Source organism: Thunnus maccoyii, chromosome 2, assembly GCF_910596095.1.
Source record: "Thunnus maccoyii chromosome 2, fThuMac1.1, whole genome shotgun sequence".
In the NCBI taxonomy this organism is placed as follows: domain Eukaryota; kingdom Metazoa; phylum Chordata; class Actinopteri; order Scombriformes; family Scombridae; genus Thunnus; species Thunnus maccoyii.
The window spans coordinates 32,063,955-32,084,130 of record NC_056534.1 but is presented as its reverse complement, the minus strand read 5'-3'; the positions used below and the strand labels follow the sequence as shown (position 1 = coordinate 32,084,130).

Here is a 20,176-nt window from a genome sequence, read left to right as displayed (position 1 = left end):
ACCCACCAACCGCAAGCAACTGCAACAGTTCCTGGGGTTCGCTAATTTTTATCGGAGGTTCATCCGGAATTATAGCCGCATCGCTGCCCCACTCACTGCTCTCACCTCCATCTCCACTCCCTTCCGGTGGATGCCTGAGGCTGAAGCGGCCTTCAAGGAGCTCAAGCGCCGCTTCCTCTCCGCTCCAGTCCTTGTCCAACCTGACCCTGCCCTTCAGTTCGTGGTAGAGGTGGATGCCTCTGACACTGGGGTGGGTGCTATCCTATCACAACGTTCCTCTGCCGATAATAAACTCCATCCCTGTGCCTTTTTCTCTCGTAGACTCTCTCCTGCTGAGAGGGATTATGACATTGGCAATAGGGAGCTTCTTGCAGTTAAGCTGGCCTTGGAGGAGTGGCGTCATTTGTTGGAGGGTTCCAACCAACCCTTCGTCATTTGGACCGACCATAAGAACCTCTCCTACATCCAGTCAGCTAAGCGGCTAAAAGCACGTCAAGCAAGGTGGGCTCTATTTTTTTGGCAGATTTAACTTCTCCCTCACTTATCGTCCAGGCTCCTGTAACATCAATCCCGATGTCCTGTCACGCCAGTTCACCATCGAGGAGACTAGTCCCACTCCAGACCCCATCCTGCCACCCACCTGCGTCATTGCCGCCATCACCTGGGAGATCGAGTCGCTTGTGAGGCAATGCCCTCCACTTCTGCCTCCTCCTAGTGTGTGTGTGTGTCTCTTTCTGGGTTCTAATTGCAGAAGTGGAGACAGGTTTGCGGGAGTCGGGCGAACAGCTGCCATTCATCAGGAGGTCTGCTTAAATATGGGGTGCAACCTCCTACTCACCGCCAGATCTCCATGCTGGTCTTATGATTTGTGCATCTTTACTTGTCACTTGCCTTTTCTTTCACACCCAGTTTTTACACCTTTGTAATCCTCTCTAAATGAGTGTCAACTCATTGTCAGAGGTTCCTCTTTGTTGTCACACTTCCTATGTTTAGCCAGTTTCCTCTGTCTACATCTCTCTCCAAAACCACTTAGAACATGTGAGAGCAATGAGAAAGTCTCTACTATCTCTCACATGTCTCACAGTGAAAGTGTAAGAGGTCTCAGGCAGGTAAATAATTAATGCGAGGACACCCTTAGACATTACCACTTGGTTTATTTTGATGAAATATACAATAAAGCTGAGTAAGATTGTGGTTACATCATCCAGTCTTCTTGGTGGACTTAAATCTGATGGCTTGAGTAGAGATTCCTGCTCAGACTGTAGCATCTCTCTTTTGAGTCTTTTTATTTTGTTTGTGCCATCGAAAACACATACATATATACAGTACATATATACATTTTCCTCTAGGAAAAAAACAGCAAAAATAACAGTATAACTACTTGACTTATTAAAGATCCTGAGTCATTAACTCTTGAATTGGCATCCCTCTAACTCTTTATTTCAAGACTTTATTCGCCAAGTTAATTGGTGAGATCTGGGAACATGGCAAGTTGAAAAATATAGGTTAACATTAAAATTATGAAATGATGACTAAAAAGTTATAATAAGCCTGGAATTATCCTGAAACAGTCATATCAACAGTTAATCTTCTCTTTGACTGCCAGAGGTCCATCTTTGGGGACGTTGTTTCCATGAAGGCTGTCATAGACGTGTTCCTCTAACCGGCTGAGATCCAGCTGTTGGTACTGGCAGATGTTACCTGACACATCCACATCTGCGTATTCATCAAGGCCGAAAGAGACAGTAGACTCCCGCTGCTTTGTTGTGAAGTGGGCGCAGAGGTCAGGTTTTGGCGGTGATGAAGCTGAAAGATCAGCACAGTCTGGATCTGAACAGCCGCAGCGAAGTTCAAGTTCAGTTCTTACATCAGGTGTCATTGCCTCGTAGTCAGATGATGTCTGTGGGATGAGCAGAAACCTGATGACGGTGAACTTACATGAGAGATCATATTATTTTCTCTATGCAAAATGATTCACTGGACAATGTGCTATTTCCATCAGACAAAAAAAGGTTTCTGAACAAACCTCTCTATTCTGGCGTGGGCCTGATCTCCGGTGTTTAACAGCCAGCAGAAGACAAAGTGTAAAGAGACACACAAACAGCAGCGCTGCCACACACATCACTGCAGTCAGAAACAGCGGCAGGTTATGCACTGCAGGAGAGAACGACAACTGATGATCAGCCGGCTGAGGATTAACTCACACACATACAAACTTTAGCCAGGCTAAAGGGATGCCAATTTGTTAGTCCACCAGTTTGATTGACTGAAATATCTCAATAATCATTCAATGGTTTGCAATGAAATTTTGTAAAACATTATTGGTCCACAGAGGAAGATATGGAGGTCCCTGCCTTTTCCTCTGGCACCACCATGAGGTTGACATTTGTGGTTTTGAGTGAAATGTCTCAACAACTACTGAACAAACTGCTATGAAATTTTGAATAGACATTTCTGTCCTCTTCGTGATGAATCATAATAAGTTTGGTGATCCCTTCATTTTTCATATAGCACTATTTTTAGGTCAAAATTTTGTCCAATACTTGGGTTTATGACCAAACATCAGCATGACATTACCATCCACCTCAGCTGTTGTGTTTATTGCCAATTAGTAAAAGTTAGCATGCTAACATGGTAAACTAAGATAATGAACATGATAAACATTAAATATCAGCATGTCAGCACTGTCATTGTGAGCATGTTATCGTTTTGTTCAAAACACTGCAGTCAATGCCTCATTACAGCCCAACAGAGCCGCTAACTTGGCTGTACACCCATTTTCCACAAACATACCGATTTCACACATCACACACACGTCACTTACTATCTACTCTGATGTTCTCTTGTGAGATTGGTGTTACAGTTACTGGAAAAGACAAGAGCACAAAGTATTTAGGTAAACACAAATAAATACACACAGAGCAGCCTGATGTACTGTCTAGTTACATAGATCTTACTGTAATGTATGAGATTTTCTGTGGGGGTTGCTGTTGTTGAAGGAAACCAAACAATAATTAGTTTAATAGTATAATTGCTGCAGCATTTTTACAGAAAAGAAAGTTCAGAAGAGGAACATGTGTGGTGAAAGTAATTCTACTTAGTTCTCATTTACAGTACAGTGTAGACCTGCCCTATGAGAAAAAGTCCCATGATATAACCTCGGTTGTATATATATACAATTGAATTGAATTTATTGAGTTTATGAGTTTATTCAGAGTTTGTTTGAGACATTTTTAGATCACAATCACCAGGTGGACATATCAGGACAAAATGTGATATTTTCCAGTTGTCAGAGCACTCTGATTGGTCCTGTTACCTGATTTAGCACCACAAATAGTCTGAGAAACTATAGTATTTCTCTTGTAAGCGACCTATGAAAGTAATCATTATTACATTAGATTTAGTGATATTCATTTGAATATAATATGCATTACTGAAAGCCACATATTTTATAACTGTTAATATTATGATCCTGTGATACTGTAACATGATATACTGTACCTCGGGAAACATTCAGCTGTATGACAGTGATATGATCTGACACCCCACACCAGTACGTCCCACTATCCACTGGGACGAGTTTATCCACGCTGACCATGAAGAAGGCTCCGGTGGTGTTGTCGTACAGAGACAAACGTCCTTTCCTCACCAACTGGTCGTGTTCGTTGGTCCATATCAGGTCATCAGAGGGTATGTTGTCAACAACATGCCAGAAATACTTTGCATTATTCTGCTTGTCGTGTGGATATTCACATCTGAAGTCAAATCTTTGACCCTCCAAACCGATGACAGCTGAGGTTTTGACACCGATCAGGGCTGTCAGTCAGAATAAACTGTATTAGTTGCAAAATTGTTCAATAAGTTTCAATAAGCAGTTTAACTCAAGCAAAGCAAAAGCACACAGCCCACCTGGGATTTGTAGTATGGTAATGATGGCAGTTAGAGTTGTTCTCCATGAGATCCAGGCAGCTCCCATCACTCCAACTTTTCCTTCAGTCCACACTCTTAGATTCTCCCCTAGATACACAATGAGGCAGCAATCTGGACTGAAGATCGTGTCTGTGTGTTCAATCAGGTGCTTTCAGGCTGATGAGTGTAAACCTCTTCCTCTTTCATGAATGACGCTGCCCACACATAACACTCAACCTATGAAAGTGAAATCACTGCTTGTGTTACTCAAAAAGTGACCTATCTATGTCTTTATAAACTCTTTTTTACACCATGCACATCAGTAAATCACTGTTTTTTCTTTAGTTAAGAAAATAGTGCAAATTGAACTGACTCCTTTAAGACAATCCCATCCTCCTGTGTAGTCCACCTTAGTGATCACATAGGCCGACTGCACTTGTGCCTCACATCAGTACTTGCTGTCTGGTACAGCAGCCACAGGGATTTTCCATGATGTACTAACCCAAATGCTATTATTATTGATCTACAAGCATCAATGAGTGATTTATTAAAGCAATTAAATCTGTACCAATCAATACTGCTGTTTTTATTGCTATAGCTGTCTAAGTTTTCTTTAATAAATCAACTGCAGGATTAAACCGCAGACGGAGACATTAGCAGTTAGTTGGTGAACATAATGGAGCATTTAGCAGCTAAGGAGCCAGATATAGTAGATGGAGACCAAAACAGATTTAAAAGGAATATTGGAGTCTTTTATTAATTTATTAGATTGACTGAAACATAACTCTAAATTAATACTTAAATTTCTCTGTGTCTGCTTTATGTGTAAATAAGCAGTTGTATTTGTTTACCATAGCAACTTTATACTACAGATTCATTTGTGTTTACAGTGTGTTTCACTTCCTTCAAGTAGCCAAAAAAAAAAGACAGAAAAAGAAAAACGCCCACACTTACTATGAATAAACAATTTATAAAATATTCTTCATCAAAAAGTGGTGTCTGTATCTTAACATGCATTATTAATATCTGATCTGCGTAAGAACAACAAGCGGCAATACTACATCAGGATCTAACTTGTGTCTTAGATTCAAACATTCAGGTCAAAAATGGAGCTCAGCAAAAGTTAAATCAGGATTGTAACTGACCTCTAGACTTGACCCTCTATTCTAAATTGCACTCCTGAAGCCTTTCCCTCTTCGGCATTCCCAAATTTAAATTTTTCCTCCATTATTTTATTACTCTAAAATTCAGTAAGTCTGTCTTTAGATATATATTATGCAAGCAACTAGGCCTAAAACATCTTCTTATTTTGAATTATACATCAGCGTGATAGTACACACAGTGCAGTATATTTCACAGTTTTGCAGTGATGTGCAGGAAACACTCATTCGGTGGGACATGTCAGTGTACGTTGCTGTCTGCCACGTTTTGTTTTTTGAAATGACCACTGAGTGTCGCCAAAGTCAAATCTTTTCAAATCTTACACACAGACGCATCAGCCCAAAAATGGTTAAAGCTCTCTCTCTCTCCCCATGGTCTCACTAACTGAATACATAGAGTGTGTGTATGCATCATGACATAATCAGGTCCAGTCAGTCATTTACAAACACGCACACACTTGCTTTTGTCAGAGGAGGACATTGCGTTGATTCATCCACGACCACATAATCCCAGAGAGTCCCCACCACATGACTGTGTAGACAGATTTACGTCCCCACAACGTGAGGAATACCTGGACCTCACACACACTGAGCCACATACAGAGGATAGACATTACAGGAACACATGTACATTACAATGTACAATAGCAGTGAAATCACACTTTTGAAACTGAAAATATTACATTTCTTTGAGAATGCAGAGAGACCATTGTTTTTTTGTGCATACAGGTAGAAAAAAAATGCCATCAACAGAGCTTTTGCAGCTCAAAGTGCTTTACAAAAAACTCCTTATCAAAAAGTGCAGTCCACTGCAAGAACACTGTGATGTTACAGCACTTAAAAGTCTTAAAAGAAGTTATTTAAGTCTTAAATCAACACGTCTATCAACGATAGCAGTTTCAGCAAACAATTGAACATTTTAAGTTTCATAAAGGTACATTTTAATCAGAGCTGTGGTATTATATTGCTGTTATTGTATACAACCATATATCTGAGCTTGGACTGTCATCACTAAAGCAAAAATATTCAAAAGAAAGGAAAGTAATTCTGCAAAACAACAGCTAGGAAAGATGCCATTTTTAAAGTTAAAAGTAAAATTGTCTCTCTTTTGGCAAGCGGACAGAAACAAAATCTAAACAAAGACAGAATCTGTCTACACCCCTCAGCCTGCCTGTGTAAAGGGGAAAAAATGTAGTTCAAAGTGACAGATAATGTCACTTAGATATATCTGGAGAGTATAAGAGGTAACACGTCCATGAACATCATACCAAGTTTGAGAGTAACTCAGATTGTTCCTGATAAATCCAGACCAAACCAAAGTGATCTGGGCCTTGATTCAGCCGAATCACAGCAGGATCTAGAGTGACAAGTCAACACTTTACTGGTACAGCTCTCTTTATTTGTGTGTTTTCTTAGACAGTCATCACCGGGCCTTTGAGATATTATAGGTGGCAACGGTTTGATGTAGATCCTAGGGCTGGCGTCATGCTTGTCTTGGATGTTTCTGGCTGAGTAGTTGGAATAGGCGGTATCTTTGTCACAGCAGATGTTTTCATAGATATGAAAGGGTACGCTACAATCGGCTGCTGTGGATGCAGATGTTGGTGGATCCTGTTTCTTCTCAGATAGATTTTTAATGGATCGGACTTCCTCCCCAGTCTCACCGCGCTCACAGTCGGCCTGTTGGACAGTGAAGAAAAGTAATCAGCAGGTTCTTGTGTGCTCTGCTTTTTTACTACGCTTACTTGAATTGTGTCTGTATACTCAGTGAAACTTATAGATGCCACATAAAGTTTACTGATGTAGTGTGAAATTTGCACTGTAAATATGATGCACTGCAAAATGGAATATCAGAAAATAATAATGAAAATATAAATTGAAAAGACGGGCAACACTTTGTTTTATATGTCCACAATCCCTTCATAATAATTTCATAAGGCACGAATTGAATACAGTCTCTATTTCCCTATAATTAGTACCAAATACATAGTTCTATCAGGAAGCTTCTTGGAAATCATTTGAAAATGATTGACCCATATAGTGTTCCCCAAAACTGAACTGCACAAAATCATTTTGTTTGTTTTATGCTAAGCTAAGCTAACCATGTCCTGGCTGCAGCTGCGTATTTAACAAAGAGATATAAGAGCGGTGTCAGTCTTCTCATCTAATGCTCGTCAAGAAAGCGAATAAGTGTATTTCCCAAAATGTCAAACTATTCCTTTAATGCAACACACTCCTTGAGGTTTTAAGGCATCTTCATTCAAACTCACCACAGGTTCGAAATACAAACAAATGTGGTGTGATTGACTTTTGAGAAACTCCTCTCCACACATACATGACCTCTGAAACCAGGAAAAGAAACTTGATCGTCGTCAGATTTATTTAATTCGCTGTCAGCACAGTCGTCATGTTTCTCTAGGAAGACTGTTGTGCTCTGAAGAGCCATGCTGACATATCGATCCAGTTTCTATATTGATCCATACCTCTCTGTTACTGACGTGATCCGTACTGTTGGAGCAAACTTGTTGCTGTTTCTGTTTTTTTCTGCATTTCCTGAAGCTCATTGCCACCACCAAGATTGTGAGCATGATAACAGCCCCGGCAGTAGCATACAATACAGTGCCTGACCAAAAAAAAGGACAGATGGCTCAATAATTTAAAAAAAACACAATAAGTATCCGTCACCAGCTGATATTTGTGCACCAACTATACCAACTCACTTGCACTGATGCTGTTTTTTCCTCCATCAGTGAAGTTTGAGGCTATAAGGTGGGATAGAATATGAAAAGTTTACTCATCTATTATTTATTATCATAAAGGTGAAACTCTATGACTTTTTCTTCCTACCTATTGAAGCATTTGTACTGGTGTCCATTTGAGATATCAGTGGTGTTGAGCTGGAAATATTCTGATACGTCCATGTGGAGGAAACGTCAAGTATGACAGTTGTTGTGTCATTTGCAACAGCTGTATGGAGAATGTGCATTCATGAATGCACAAACACAATGTAATACCAATCAGTTTAAGGATGAATCTACGGCAATTCAAGATAAGAATAACAATAACATCATGCACATACCTTCTTTTACAGTAAGGTATACTGCAGTGAACGTATCAAAACCAGGCCTGTCCACTGCACACCAGTATCTCCCCGCGTCTGACAGATGGAGTGGATTGAAGGTAACGTAAAAGACTCCGTTGCCCGAGTCCACCAATCTTATCCTTTCTGCCTCTGCTCTTCCACCAGATTTTACAGTAACCAGTATGTCCTCATTGGTTTTGCATGGATCCTTGCAGAAGTACTTATTGTTTTTCCATGCAAAGTTGTGCGAGCACTGGAAAGAGAGCACTCCCCACTCAAATCCCTCCTCATGGATATCCACCCCTTCTGTCCATGTAGCTGCCAAAATGACATCATGAATCAGGAGTTAAGGCATCTTTCAGTTAACTGAATGTATAGATAAATGAATGGAAACTGTTTATAAGCACACTTACCGTACAGAAGACAGTAGAAGACATAAAAGGTCTTCATTCTGATAGCCTTGTAGTTAGTTCTTCTTCTGAGTATAGTCTCTGCAGGCTCTGCACATTGAATCACCACCTCTACCACTGCACAGCCTCTTGCAAATGAAAGAGAATATCAATAAGCACTCTAACCATCTATGTTCTTCCTGTGGTTTTGACTGTTCACAAACAGAAGTCTGGGGCTGTAGGAGGCAGCCATGAAGCCAAGAGAAGAGACAAAGGTGAAGTGAGAGGGGCGCTGTCCCTGATGCACGCCTACACCCAGTTTCAGTATCCCTGCACATTGTACAAATCCTTATGTGTATCTTGCAATACAGGTAATTGTAACTTAAAAGTAAAGCAGGAAATTAAATTCACCTACATACACTTTATTATTATTATTATTACTACTACTACAACTACAACCACTCAGTCTTCACCATTACTACTGATACTTCAGTCAGCAATTAGAGTTAGATGTGTGTCGATACAACTTGATACAGTTCACGTTGATACTGAAATGTTGCAGTTGCTTTGTCATGGCTGTTTTAAGCAGGTGTTAAAACGTATTAACACATGTAATGTAAATGCTCAATAAGTGCACAAATACAGGCACTAAATGGCATAAAGAACACAGAAAAGGTTTCTATCAGCAGCTACTCTAGATTGAATTATCATGAATTCATGCATGAAAAAGAAATTCATGTAATATCTCATGAATTATCAGGGATGTACAAGAATTAACAGTATCTCATGACTCTCAGACTTTAACTATGAAGAAGATGTGAACGTAATAAACTCAGAAATCATGATGATTAAAATACCTTAGTTGTTGCATTCATTAACTTATTATTATGAATGTCATGATTGAATTCATGCTTTTTCGTTTCCCTTACCATGAAGTGTTGCTGTTACAAACAGTTTGACATGTTTTTAAAGTTTTAAGTGATTTAAACTCACAAGTCTTGATAACACAACATTTAGATATAGGACATCTAAAAGTAAGTTATTAATGTTTTTAAATGTGGGTTCAAATTTATGTGGCCAATAACTTACAGTTTGAGCCTTATATTCCAAGCATTAGCACTCACTGTTCATTTACAACCTGTTTATATATTTCATACACCAGCATTCAACACTGTTTATTTCATAACCTGCACACACATATATATATATATATATATATATATATATATATATATATATATATATTATTGTGCAGGCCTACAACTACTACGTCAATCAATGCGTACTTCTCCTTCACCATAATACTCCACTTAATGCCTAATTTGCATTTCTGGTTAGATGCCAACTCATCTTGTTCTTATGTACTTGTACTTGTTCAATGACAGTTAAGTTGAATCTAATCTATTCTTAACTTGCACTATATATACGTGTGAACAGCAGAAAATGTCTACGTTGTCATTTAAAGCACAAGTGGCAGACGTGGAGGCTCACGAAGGCAACAGTACAGATGTGAGTCATTGTGGTTGAGTTACAGAGTTGTGGTTGTAAGACTTGCACCAAGATCAAGCAACAACACTTCAGGGAACTTGAGCATCCCAAAAATAGAGGTGTGATTAACAATGTGGCCACTGAACTTATGAAACTCCTTACATTAATTTCACATGAAAACCAATCTTGTTATAATCACTTCCTTTCCCAAAATGAGCTTTCTGAAGCTTATCATTACAATGAATCAGCTACAATTAATCCAGAATACTGCTGACTAACACCAGAAGGAGGGCATCTGTTTTAAAGTCTTTGCACTGGTTGCATGTTTTTCACATAGATTTTAAAATTATTTTATCAGTTTATAAGGCATTACATGGTCTTGCATCAGACTGCCTCTCAGATACTTTGGTATATGAACCAGGAAAGTCCCTCAGATCCTCTGGTTCTTCTCTTTTAACTTTTACACAAAGCAGAACAAAAACATTTGTTGATGCTGCTTTCAGCCGTTACGCTCCAAGCCACTGAAACAGCCTTCAGAGGATCTGAGAGGAACTGAAAATATTCATATTTTTAAATGTAAACTTAAATCCATCTGTTTAGTCTGGCTTTTATGTAATGTCATATTATTTTATAGTTTTACTTATTATATTATTATTATGTTTTTATAGACATTTTACTGTTATATTGACATCAATTTATATTATGTATTGTTTTATAATTTTATAATTTTATTTTGACCTGTATCTTTTATTGCTTGTATTTTCTTGTATTATTTTTACTGTTCTTTACCATTTAGTTATCTTTTATTGTTGTCTTATTAAATTAATTTAATTTAAAGTAGGTTTTATTAAATCTTTTTCTTATTCTAATTTTGGCATTTTACTTGTATTTTGGTGTGCATTATCCATATTTACCACCCTGTGTATTTGTCAGTCACCTGTGAAGCACTTTGAATTGCATTTGACTGTGCTATATAAATAAAATTGATTGATTGATCATCAAAAAAAAACATAATCTTAATCATGCAGCAACAATGTCATGTACAGTATGACATTGTGCTGTATTCTGGTGTAAGAAGTTAGTGTTAGTTTGGTGTGTGTGTGTGTGTGTGTGTGTGTGTGTGTGTGTGTGTGTGTGTGTGTGTGTGTGTGTGTGTGTGTGTGTGTGTGTGAAATGTACAGTGTGTGTGTCTGTGTGTACATTTGTGTGCAAACAACAATATGAAGAGGTCACTCTGTCTTCAGATCCTGTTGACCGCATTGACATTGCAACAAGAGAAAGACATTTTGGTCATGGAGCTTTGAGAGATGGTTGCCTGACTCAACAGTGGACATGTTGAATTATAACTGTGTATAGCACCCTCTGCAGGTCTACGCAGGTCTCTGCAGGTCTCTACGCAGTGTTTTTTATGGGACATTTTCTGTGCACATAACATATCGTTATGTCATTACAGGAGCAGATTTCCTTTTCCTTTCTTTAACGATGTCTCAGCATCTTGTCTGCATCACACATCAGATTTGTCATCTCACATATCAAATGTGAAGAACATGCACTCAAACAGAAATATACTCAAACACGTGTCCTTTATTTGATTTCAAATACAGAGAAAAGACAGAGATGATCTCTCAGCAGAGAAAGCCTGCTCAGTCCAGAGTTTTGGGATCAAGTGCCTGGTAGATGGCAGCGTACTGGGAAGCATCCTGAGCACTGGACTCTGGGTCAACATCGGGTTCTAAAGACTGCAGCCTCACCACTGCAGTTTCCTCAGAGTAATCCCCCTGCGAATAAATCAGAATCATCATTAAGACTACTTTCATCCAAGCAGTGAACTCTCATTAGAGATGAGTACTTAATCAAAATGAAAATAGGTTAATAATAACACTTACTTCACCCTTGTCTGCTTCATTTCCATTCTGACCTTCTGAAACTAACAATTAACAAGATTCATTCAATGTTTGAGTGCACACAAACATGAGCTTGCTCTGTGTTCACATTGTGGGGTGAAAGTAGTGTGTGTGCACATGTATGGATGCATGTGTGTCAACTCACCCGCATTACTGCGCCAGTGTCCATAGAATATAAGAGGGATAATTGCACAAACCAGCAGAGCCAGGCTCACCGAAACTATGATGACCACTGTGGTATCTGCAAACAATCATATCCATCTTGAGGCTCAATTGTTGTGTCAGAATTAGAAAAAAAAAAGACAGTAACATGAGTGAGCTTCTCATTCTTACATTTAATTTCAGTCTGAAACATGTAATCTGCATTCTGGGAGTTATTGTATAATGATATGTTGTAATAGACCCTTTTCACAGCAGATATTTTGACTTAATCAGTACGCGATGGAGGTTTTTTATTTGGTTTTCCTTCCAAAGACAAACTACTACTCCAGGATAAACTTGGAAGCCTATCAGCTTATGTTAAGTCCTCAGCTCAGTATTTAAGTGCACTATTAAACTCAGACTTGATTTCAAGTGGACAAGCGAAAGCCACTGTAAATCCTCCTTTCCTCAGGTGAGCAGTATCATTCCTTTCTGAAGCTAACCTAGCAAAAGTAGTTAAACCCCTGATTTTTGTCTCTGGATTACTGCAATACATTATATTCTAATCTCAGCCAAAATAGTCAGCAAAAGCAAATCTCTTTTGAAAACCTACTTTTGATTTTTTTTTAAATAAATATTTTATTAGGTGATCTTTTTATGTGCTTTAGTTTTATGTAGTTATGTGTGATTTTATTGGAGCTTTTATTGTGTTTTTCTTACTGTTTTTCAGTGTTATTGCTTTCACTTCTATAGCACCATGTATTATAAAGAAAGGCTCTATGTAAACACATATTGTTATTGTATAATAATAATAATACATTTCCTTTTAATCAATTTTAATTCTATATATTATGCACATCTAACTACCAGACAAATCTTAATAATAGTTAGCGACCTGTCAGTAAAATGATATCTTTGTCACCATTACACATCAGATGTCTTTTAGGCCTTTTGCAAATTTTCGTGGATTGATTTTAGATCAATCAATGTGGCAAAGATTAAGAATAAACAAATAAATGTATTTAAATATGTGGTAAGAAAGCAATCCAGTGATATCATTTGATAAAGTGGAGCCTTTTTCATGAGTACTGCCCTTAAATTGAAAGATAAGAGTTTTAAAAGATTTTATACTTTGGTACACTAACCGAACCAAGCTATAGGAAAATATAGCATGCTTGTAACAAGTACCTGTGAGGGTCCTTGCTGCCTTCTGGTTTGTCTTCTGGTTTGTTTTCTCGTCTGTAGCAGACAGCGTTACTGCTGCTGCTGGTGACGGTTCAGCGCTGGATGGGAAGCTGCCTTGGGGCAGAGTTTCTGTCTCGGTCTGCAGGGTGGTAGTGGAGGAGGGAGATCCAGGAGGAACAGTAGACGCTTTGAGAGAACAGGACGGGGGATGACTGGTGAGCAATAGCGTGTGTGTGTGTGTGTGTGTGTGTGTGTGTGTGTGTGTGTGTGTGTGTGTGTGTGTGTGTGTGTGTTTGCTCATGTGATATTGTGCCTTAGTGGAGAAGAGAAGGCATCACAAGATGTACAGTGCATATAATAATTCAGGGTTTCTGAGCAAAACAAACATTCTCACATTGTCAGCTACACGAAAATACTGGTGGGGTCAGTGCTGTGATGTTAAGGTGCTTTAATGACATTCAGTTGACATTGTTAGGTTTGTTTGATTCAAAATTACCCATCCTGAACTGTTTATTAATATCCAAAACTTCCTAATATCTGCGGTAAATTTTATGAACAAATCTAAAAGGATTCTAACCAAAAACTTACCATCTAGGACTTTGAGATTGACCTTCTGGTACAAGGCTTTAAAGTTTTCCTCCACCCCACAGTGATATCCCCCTGCATCCGCCTTCTTCAGCCTCTTTATAGTCACGTTGAAGACTCCATCCCCTCTGCTGATCTCTATGCTGTATCTCCCTCGTTGAGTGACAGCAGATGTCTTCCTCTCAGTCTGAATGAGAATGTTTTCTCTGGAGCACACTCCTTTACAGAAGTACATGTTGCTGGTGCAGTTGTTTGTGGACCAGCTACCAGAGCAGTGGATAATGACCTCTCCTCCAACATGGCCACTTACCTCCAGCATTGGTGTAGCCTCTGCACATACAGCTGAAGTATAACACAAAGGGCCCTGTTACTTTTGACTACAATCATTATGTACACTGAGATCAAATGTTGAAATGTGGATAAACTGTGTATCAAATGAACACAATAGTACAGTTTGAGAAGTGATGCAGACAGTGATTTCTTTTTAATTATTAAAACATCCTTATGACACTCTGGTTTGGATCTTAGAACTTAGAAAGTAGAAAACGTCATGCAAAACTTGAACTTTTATAGTATTCATTCCACTGTCAGCTTTAATTAATTTGATCAATTCTACACAACCACAGAAGTTGTGTTGTCCTTTTTCTCTACATATTCAGACATTTTTGGTTAAAAGTATAGTTTATGGTTTAAACTTACATGGAAAAAAAGGTAAAAAAGCAAGTTTGATCTTGATTCAGTTTGAAATGTGTCCTTACACCATTGGGTTCAGTTAAAAAGCCATTATTTGTGACATTTTGATTTATGCAGGTCATCAAATTTTGTTTTATACTATATGATTTAAGTGCAATGAGCAGTTCATTTAACTTTATTTGATCACTCCCATAATTATGCCCCTGTTTGTTTTTGAAATAGTTTCATGGTATATGTATATATATTGTTTTTCATTTTTCCTTTATTTGACAGAGTTACAGTATTAAAGATACAGACAGGACGCCACTTGTTTTGATATTTTTGTTACAACTCTGTGTGCAATCAAGTGTATTACACGGTGCAAAAAAGCCACCATCGCTACTATATTATATTACAAAAAAGCAGTTTGAGGCAATACGATTTTAAATAACAATGCCTTACTTGTTTAATTCAGTAGAATGGGCTTTTTGGTTGTTTTTCTGTCAATAAAGCCGTCATAAAAATAGCAGTTCGATTCCATAAGACTAAACTATATCAGAGGGTTCAGGAATTGCATTAGGTGACCACTATACCTTTAAATATTTTGTAATGAATTAGTGACACAAATTTTCACCTCTTACTGAGAAAACACCACGCTGAATATCATCAGTGCAGTTTACAATAATATTCATTTTTGCAATAACTCATATACCATTGTAAGGTTGAAGATTTCTTCCCATTCACATATGAATTTTAGAATGTAATTTTTATAAATAAAACTACAAAGACATCAGAACTCACCTGAGAAGCAACAAAACATGACAATATGAAGAATCGCCATCCTTTATCCGAGTTAAAAACAAAGTAATTAAAAGAAAAATGTGTTCCAGCAGTACCAGACAAAATGCAGCAGTCAGCTTCAAATTATCTGCTTTAATGCCATAAAACATGAGTGCTTTTAATATCCAGAAAAGGTACAAAGATGCGATTGTGCAGCAAATGTTTGCAGCAGTCTTCCACTGGTGTGATTAGTAAATGAGCATGATTCAGTTTTACCATGCCTATTTAGCTACATTATTAAGACAAAGAATATACAGTAGTTCTCCAGCCCCCTTCACTCTCTCACTCCACTCTGAAGAGCTAGTTTATGACTGCGATACAGAAGAAACTCTTGAGTGTTTATGTTTATTGTCCAGGCTCTTGCATCTGGCTCTGTGTGCCTCAGTGCATCTACAGTACATGAGGCTGGAGGGCATGAAACTCCGGCAGTCTGCTGACTGTGTCACGGGTGTCAGTGGGCAGCCAGGGGGTAAATCAGGAATTATTTTCAAAAACTTTGTTTCATACAGTTGATTCAAGTTTTTTCTAAGTTACCATGAAAACATATTCTTCCAGACAGGCTAGTTTTCAGACTTAGTTTTACCTCATCGGGCCTTAACAGTGTTACAGCCTACTACACAAGCAAGACTGAAACACAGCTTTTTCTATCAAGTTCCTCATTACTGCAGTAATGAGCCAAGTTGTTATTGCCTAATGTGGAGCCCTGGACCCTGTTCTTTGTACAAGCATAATTGATTTAACTTGATTTTATTGTGTTATTGTGTTTTTTTGTTGTGGTTGTTGTTTGTTTTGTTTATGACACACACCTGGATTGCTTGCTTAAAGTATATCTAGATAGACCTTACACACGAGCCTGCAACAGTTTAGGCTCATTCAGTTAGCTGACCAAGACTTTAAAAAATACATTCACATTTTTTTCAAGTTTGTCATTACTCACATACAACAAGATGCCTGCGCCGTGATTTAACGCTCCAGAAGCTCAAGTCTGTCAACTAGATTTAGTAGCTACACAAACTTTCATCTGATCCTGAATTCAATTAATGACCAAGTATTCTTGCAGAAACTTCATAATTCAAATCAAAGAAAGATGGTGACCAAAAAACCACAACAGTGGAGCAGTTTTCCAGACACAACACCCCGCAGGTGAGTGTTTTTTCTTCTCTGAGTGTGCACAGTGGACCTAAGCCAGAGGCGGGAACCTTGCCTAGCCCCAAAAGGAAATTTTCCCTGCCTCCTCCCCCATGACCAGCTCAATGAGGGATCAAGCCCTTACTGCCGCCCATACTGGACTTGTGCATCTTGAATGGCCTTTTTGCATGCTGATGGTCAGACAGCTTCTGGAGTGCATCCAGCCAGGTGACTGGATGACGTCCATAGACCTGACCAATGCGTACTTCCACATCCCCATCCTGCCCCGCCACAGGAAGAACCCACACTTTGCGATGGGAGGACAGAGCTATCAATACTGCCACCTCCTGTTTGGATATTCTCTGGCCTTGCGCATGTTCTCCAAATGTGTGGAGGTGCCAGCGCACAGGGAGAAAGGTGTAAGAATCCTCATCCACATAGACTGGCTGATTCTTGCCACATCCAGGCAGGAATTGGAAGCCCACACAGCGCTGGTCATTCAGCACATCACGAAGTTGTTCTTCACTATCAGCCTCAACAAGAGCTCCCTGCAGCCAAGCCAGCAGATGCTCTACCTCGGGCTACTATTGGATTCCCACACAATTACGGCACGACTGTCAGAGGAACATGTGGAGGTGATATTACAGCTGACCCAATGCGTGAGGTCCACAGCCTAGGTACCAGAAAGAAGCGTTATGTCACTCCTCAGGATGATGTCGGCAGCCCATCCGGTGGTACGCCTGGGGCTGCTGCACATGATAAATCTCCAGCACTGGTTTGCACAGCTCTGGCTGCACCCGAGCCAAGACAAACCACGCAAGTTCTGCGTCCCATACTGGCATGGAGGGACATAGGGTTCAGGGATTTACCAAGTTGCCTCTGCGAGGGGGTGAAATAGAATCTTTAAAGCTGGTGTTTTGGCAGATTGCTTCAGTGACCATTCAGTACTTTAATGAGTGTGGAAGATAAAAGTTCCTAAAACCCCTCCAAAATTGGTTAAAATTAAACATGGACCATGTTTAATCATGACTTAATTGCCATTAATTGGGAAAGAGTCAAGTTAATAGCTGATGTTCAAAACGCTTAGGACTTTTACGCTGAATTCACTCAGGTGGTTGATAAACATGCTGCCTGGAAACTGTCAAAAGTTAAGTGCAGACTTTTATCCTGGATCAATTCAAAACTCGTATCCCTTTTTAGTTATAGGCAAAATTTCATCAGACAAGGAAACACATTGACTGGGAAACGTACAGACAATTCAGACTCAAGTCCAAAATGCTAAATCTAATTACTATAAAAAATGTCTGAGTGATAATTCCAAAAATCCTAAACAGTTCTGGAGCAAAATGATAAACATATTTCATACATCAGATAAAAGTTCTGCTAGTTAATTGAGAGTTGCTGATACAATACTGAATGATCCCTCACTTATTGCATGCACATTCCTACAGCATTGTTCCTTTGTCTGTCATAATTTAATTCCTAACAATATACACATGACTTCTAATTTCATTTCAGCTTATCAAAGTTCTTTTTTCTTTCATTCAATAACTCCTGATTTCTGCAATGCCATTCGTGATATGAAAGCGAGCAATGGTCCCGGACTTGATGGGATTGAAACTAAATTCATTAAATTAGTATCTCACATTCTCATCTATCTATTGGCTGATCTGTTTAATCTTTCACTATGTACATGTGAAGTACCAGCTAATTGGATATCTGCAAGTATTACGCCTTAATTATCACAGTACCTTAATAATAATAATAATAATAGGAAGGGGATGAAGAAGAAGAATGATAATAATATCCTTTCTCAATATCAATTTGGTTTCAGATCTAACTTTTCCACAACTACTGTTCTCTTAAAATTCATTAACAATGTTTTCTCTGCATCTGATCATGGTCACAGAAGTAATATTTATCGATCTCACCAAAGCTTTTGATCAGGTGGATCACTATCTTCTTTTCGACAAGCTTCATGCTATTGGTCTTTCCCAATATGCATTGTTGGGGTTTAATTTGTATCTTCACAACAGAAAGCAATGTGCTGTTTTGAGATGGTATAAGTCAGATTTGCTCACTCAGCAGAGAGGTGTGCCTCAAGGTTCTACTTTAGGACCACTTCTTTTCTCTGTTTTTATTAATGTTCTCCCACTCTTCTTTTCTGATGGTTGTGCACAACTGTATGCAGATGATACTATTATATAAACATCAAAAGCTTCTATATCACAAATTCAAAAGGCCCTGCAATCTGATTTTAATATTCTACAAACTTGGTTGTTAGCTAACACATTACTGCTATTCAGTGCTTCTTGGTGTGAGACAGAACCTCAACTCCAAATCCAACTCTTTGGTTATAACTTGTAATGATGGTAGATCTTTTCAGAAAGTAGAAAAAATTAAATGTCTGATGTGTGGACTGACTCTGAACTTACCTTTAAACCACACATTGATCATGCCATGAAAAAAGTAAAATTTGGTGTTGGTGTTTGGTGCTCTGTATCGTTCCAGACATTGTTTTGCACTTAATGTTAGAAAGAGACGTGTTTCACAACTTATATTAAGTTACGACCCTCTCTGCCCAGTCTGCCTGTGGCTTCTGCAGGTACTGGAGGTAGGTGTGGCAGCATCATCAGGAACACTGGCAACACCTGGGTCTCTGGGTGCCAGTGCCTCTTCAAAAACCCTTTGTAGTGCATTGCTGGTGTGCTCTCCTCCCTGAGACACCTTTTGGCTTTTGGGTTGATATTTGTTTGTTTGTTTTTTTGCACCATACAACAATACATTCACACACTGTTCCACTCATGCACTCACCTACACTACTGATCTCACTGACTAGACATGCCATTGTTAGGTTGGGTTATTTTCTCTTAGGTTACTTTTTTTTTAAATAAATTGGTTATTAATTGGCTTTGTTGTGTGCGTCTCCATTCTTTGTCATGACCGTGCGGCCCGGTTCGTGACAGCTCCCTCTTGATATAAGATGTCAATTTCGCTGGTACCAATTTATTTTTAAATGCACCAACTTTAACTATCATTATTGTCTGTCTGTATTTTTTTTTTTTGTTCTTTATAAGTCAAATTATTCACTAAGATGCTCTGATCAGATCCTCTCAACAAAAAAAGCTTCGAACTCCTTCTGATTGGAATAAGTTACCTTAAATGTTTTGTTTTCTAATCTTAAAACAAATTGCCTGTTTTTACCAATGCTATCACTGTTCCTTTATTTATAGATTGATCATTTTCTTTTTATTGTGTCTAGTCTAAGGTTGTAACTCTCTTTTTTCGGTTATTTACTTTGTTGTTTGGTTGTTGTTTGTTTGTTTTGTCATTGTTGTGTTATGTATTATTGTGTCTGGTCTCCATTTGTTTTGTGTGAGTGTGTGTGTGTTTTTGTGTGAGTGTTTGTTTGGGACCCCCTTGAAAATGAGATGATACATCTCAAGGGGTTTATCGTGATATAATAAATTTCTGACATGCCCATATGTACATTGAAACAGTTTTTGGTTGCCGTAGTTATTAATCCCTTCCTAAAGTGTCTCCAATGTAAGAGACAGGGGACACAAGCCAGAGTCTTTGTTAATCCATTTGAGCTTTTTCTGTCCTGGCTCCTGGATTATGGAACCCCTCTGGGGATTAGTTTTAAATCTCATCACAAAACCTGCCTATTCTCAAAGGCATTTAGTTGATGCT

General features: G+C 38.7%; 3 protein-coding genes across 4 annotated transcripts; all 3 read right to left on the bottom strand.

Moving 5' to 3' along the window:
* Positions 1-691: 691 nt before the first annotated feature.
* On the bottom strand, positions 692-4,421 carry LOC121906367. Of its 2 annotated transcripts, XM_042425205.1 has the most exons (5): positions 3,910-4,421; positions 3,502-3,816; positions 2,825-2,866; positions 2,027-2,154; positions 692-1,900 (listed from the first exon to the last, which is right to left on the bottom strand). In XM_042425205.1, the coding sequence occupies exons 1-5, from the start codon at positions 3,974-3,976 to the stop codon at positions 1,577-1,579; spliced, it is 876 nt and encodes a 291-aa protein (XP_042281139.1). In that variant the 5' UTR covers positions 3,977-4,421; the 3' UTR covers positions 692-1,576. The 2 variants fall into 2 exon arrangements, with proteins under 2 accessions (XP_042281139.1, XP_042281148.1); XM_042425214.1 differs by lacking the exon at positions 2,825-2,866.
* Positions 4,422-5,802: 1,381 nt separating this feature from the next.
* Positions 5,803-8,639, bottom strand: LOC121882777 (CMRF35-like molecule 1). Its single transcript, XM_042391224.1, has 6 exons — positions 8,565-8,639; positions 8,149-8,469; positions 7,917-8,036; positions 7,790-7,831; positions 7,553-7,692; positions 5,803-6,749 (listed from the first exon to the last, which is right to left on the bottom strand). The coding sequence occupies exons 1-6, from the start codon at positions 8,599-8,601 to the stop codon at positions 6,354-6,356; spliced, it is 1,056 nt and encodes a 351-aa protein (XP_042247158.1). The 5' UTR covers positions 8,602-8,639; the 3' UTR covers positions 5,803-6,353.
* A 2,953-nt stretch (positions 8,640-11,592) lies between these two features.
* On the bottom strand, positions 11,593-19,443 carry LOC121882784. The gene is made up of 6 exons (XM_042391234.1): positions 18,919-19,443; positions 13,847-14,185; positions 13,262-13,444; positions 12,078-12,173; positions 11,915-11,955; positions 11,593-11,806 (listed from the first exon to the last, which is right to left on the bottom strand). Exons 1-6 carry the CDS (start codon positions 18,938-18,940, stop codon positions 11,672-11,674), a joined length of 816 nt encoding a protein of 271 aa, XP_042247168.1. The 5' UTR covers positions 18,941-19,443; the 3' UTR covers positions 11,593-11,671.
* Between the last annotated feature and the right edge of the window lie 733 nt (positions 19,444-20,176).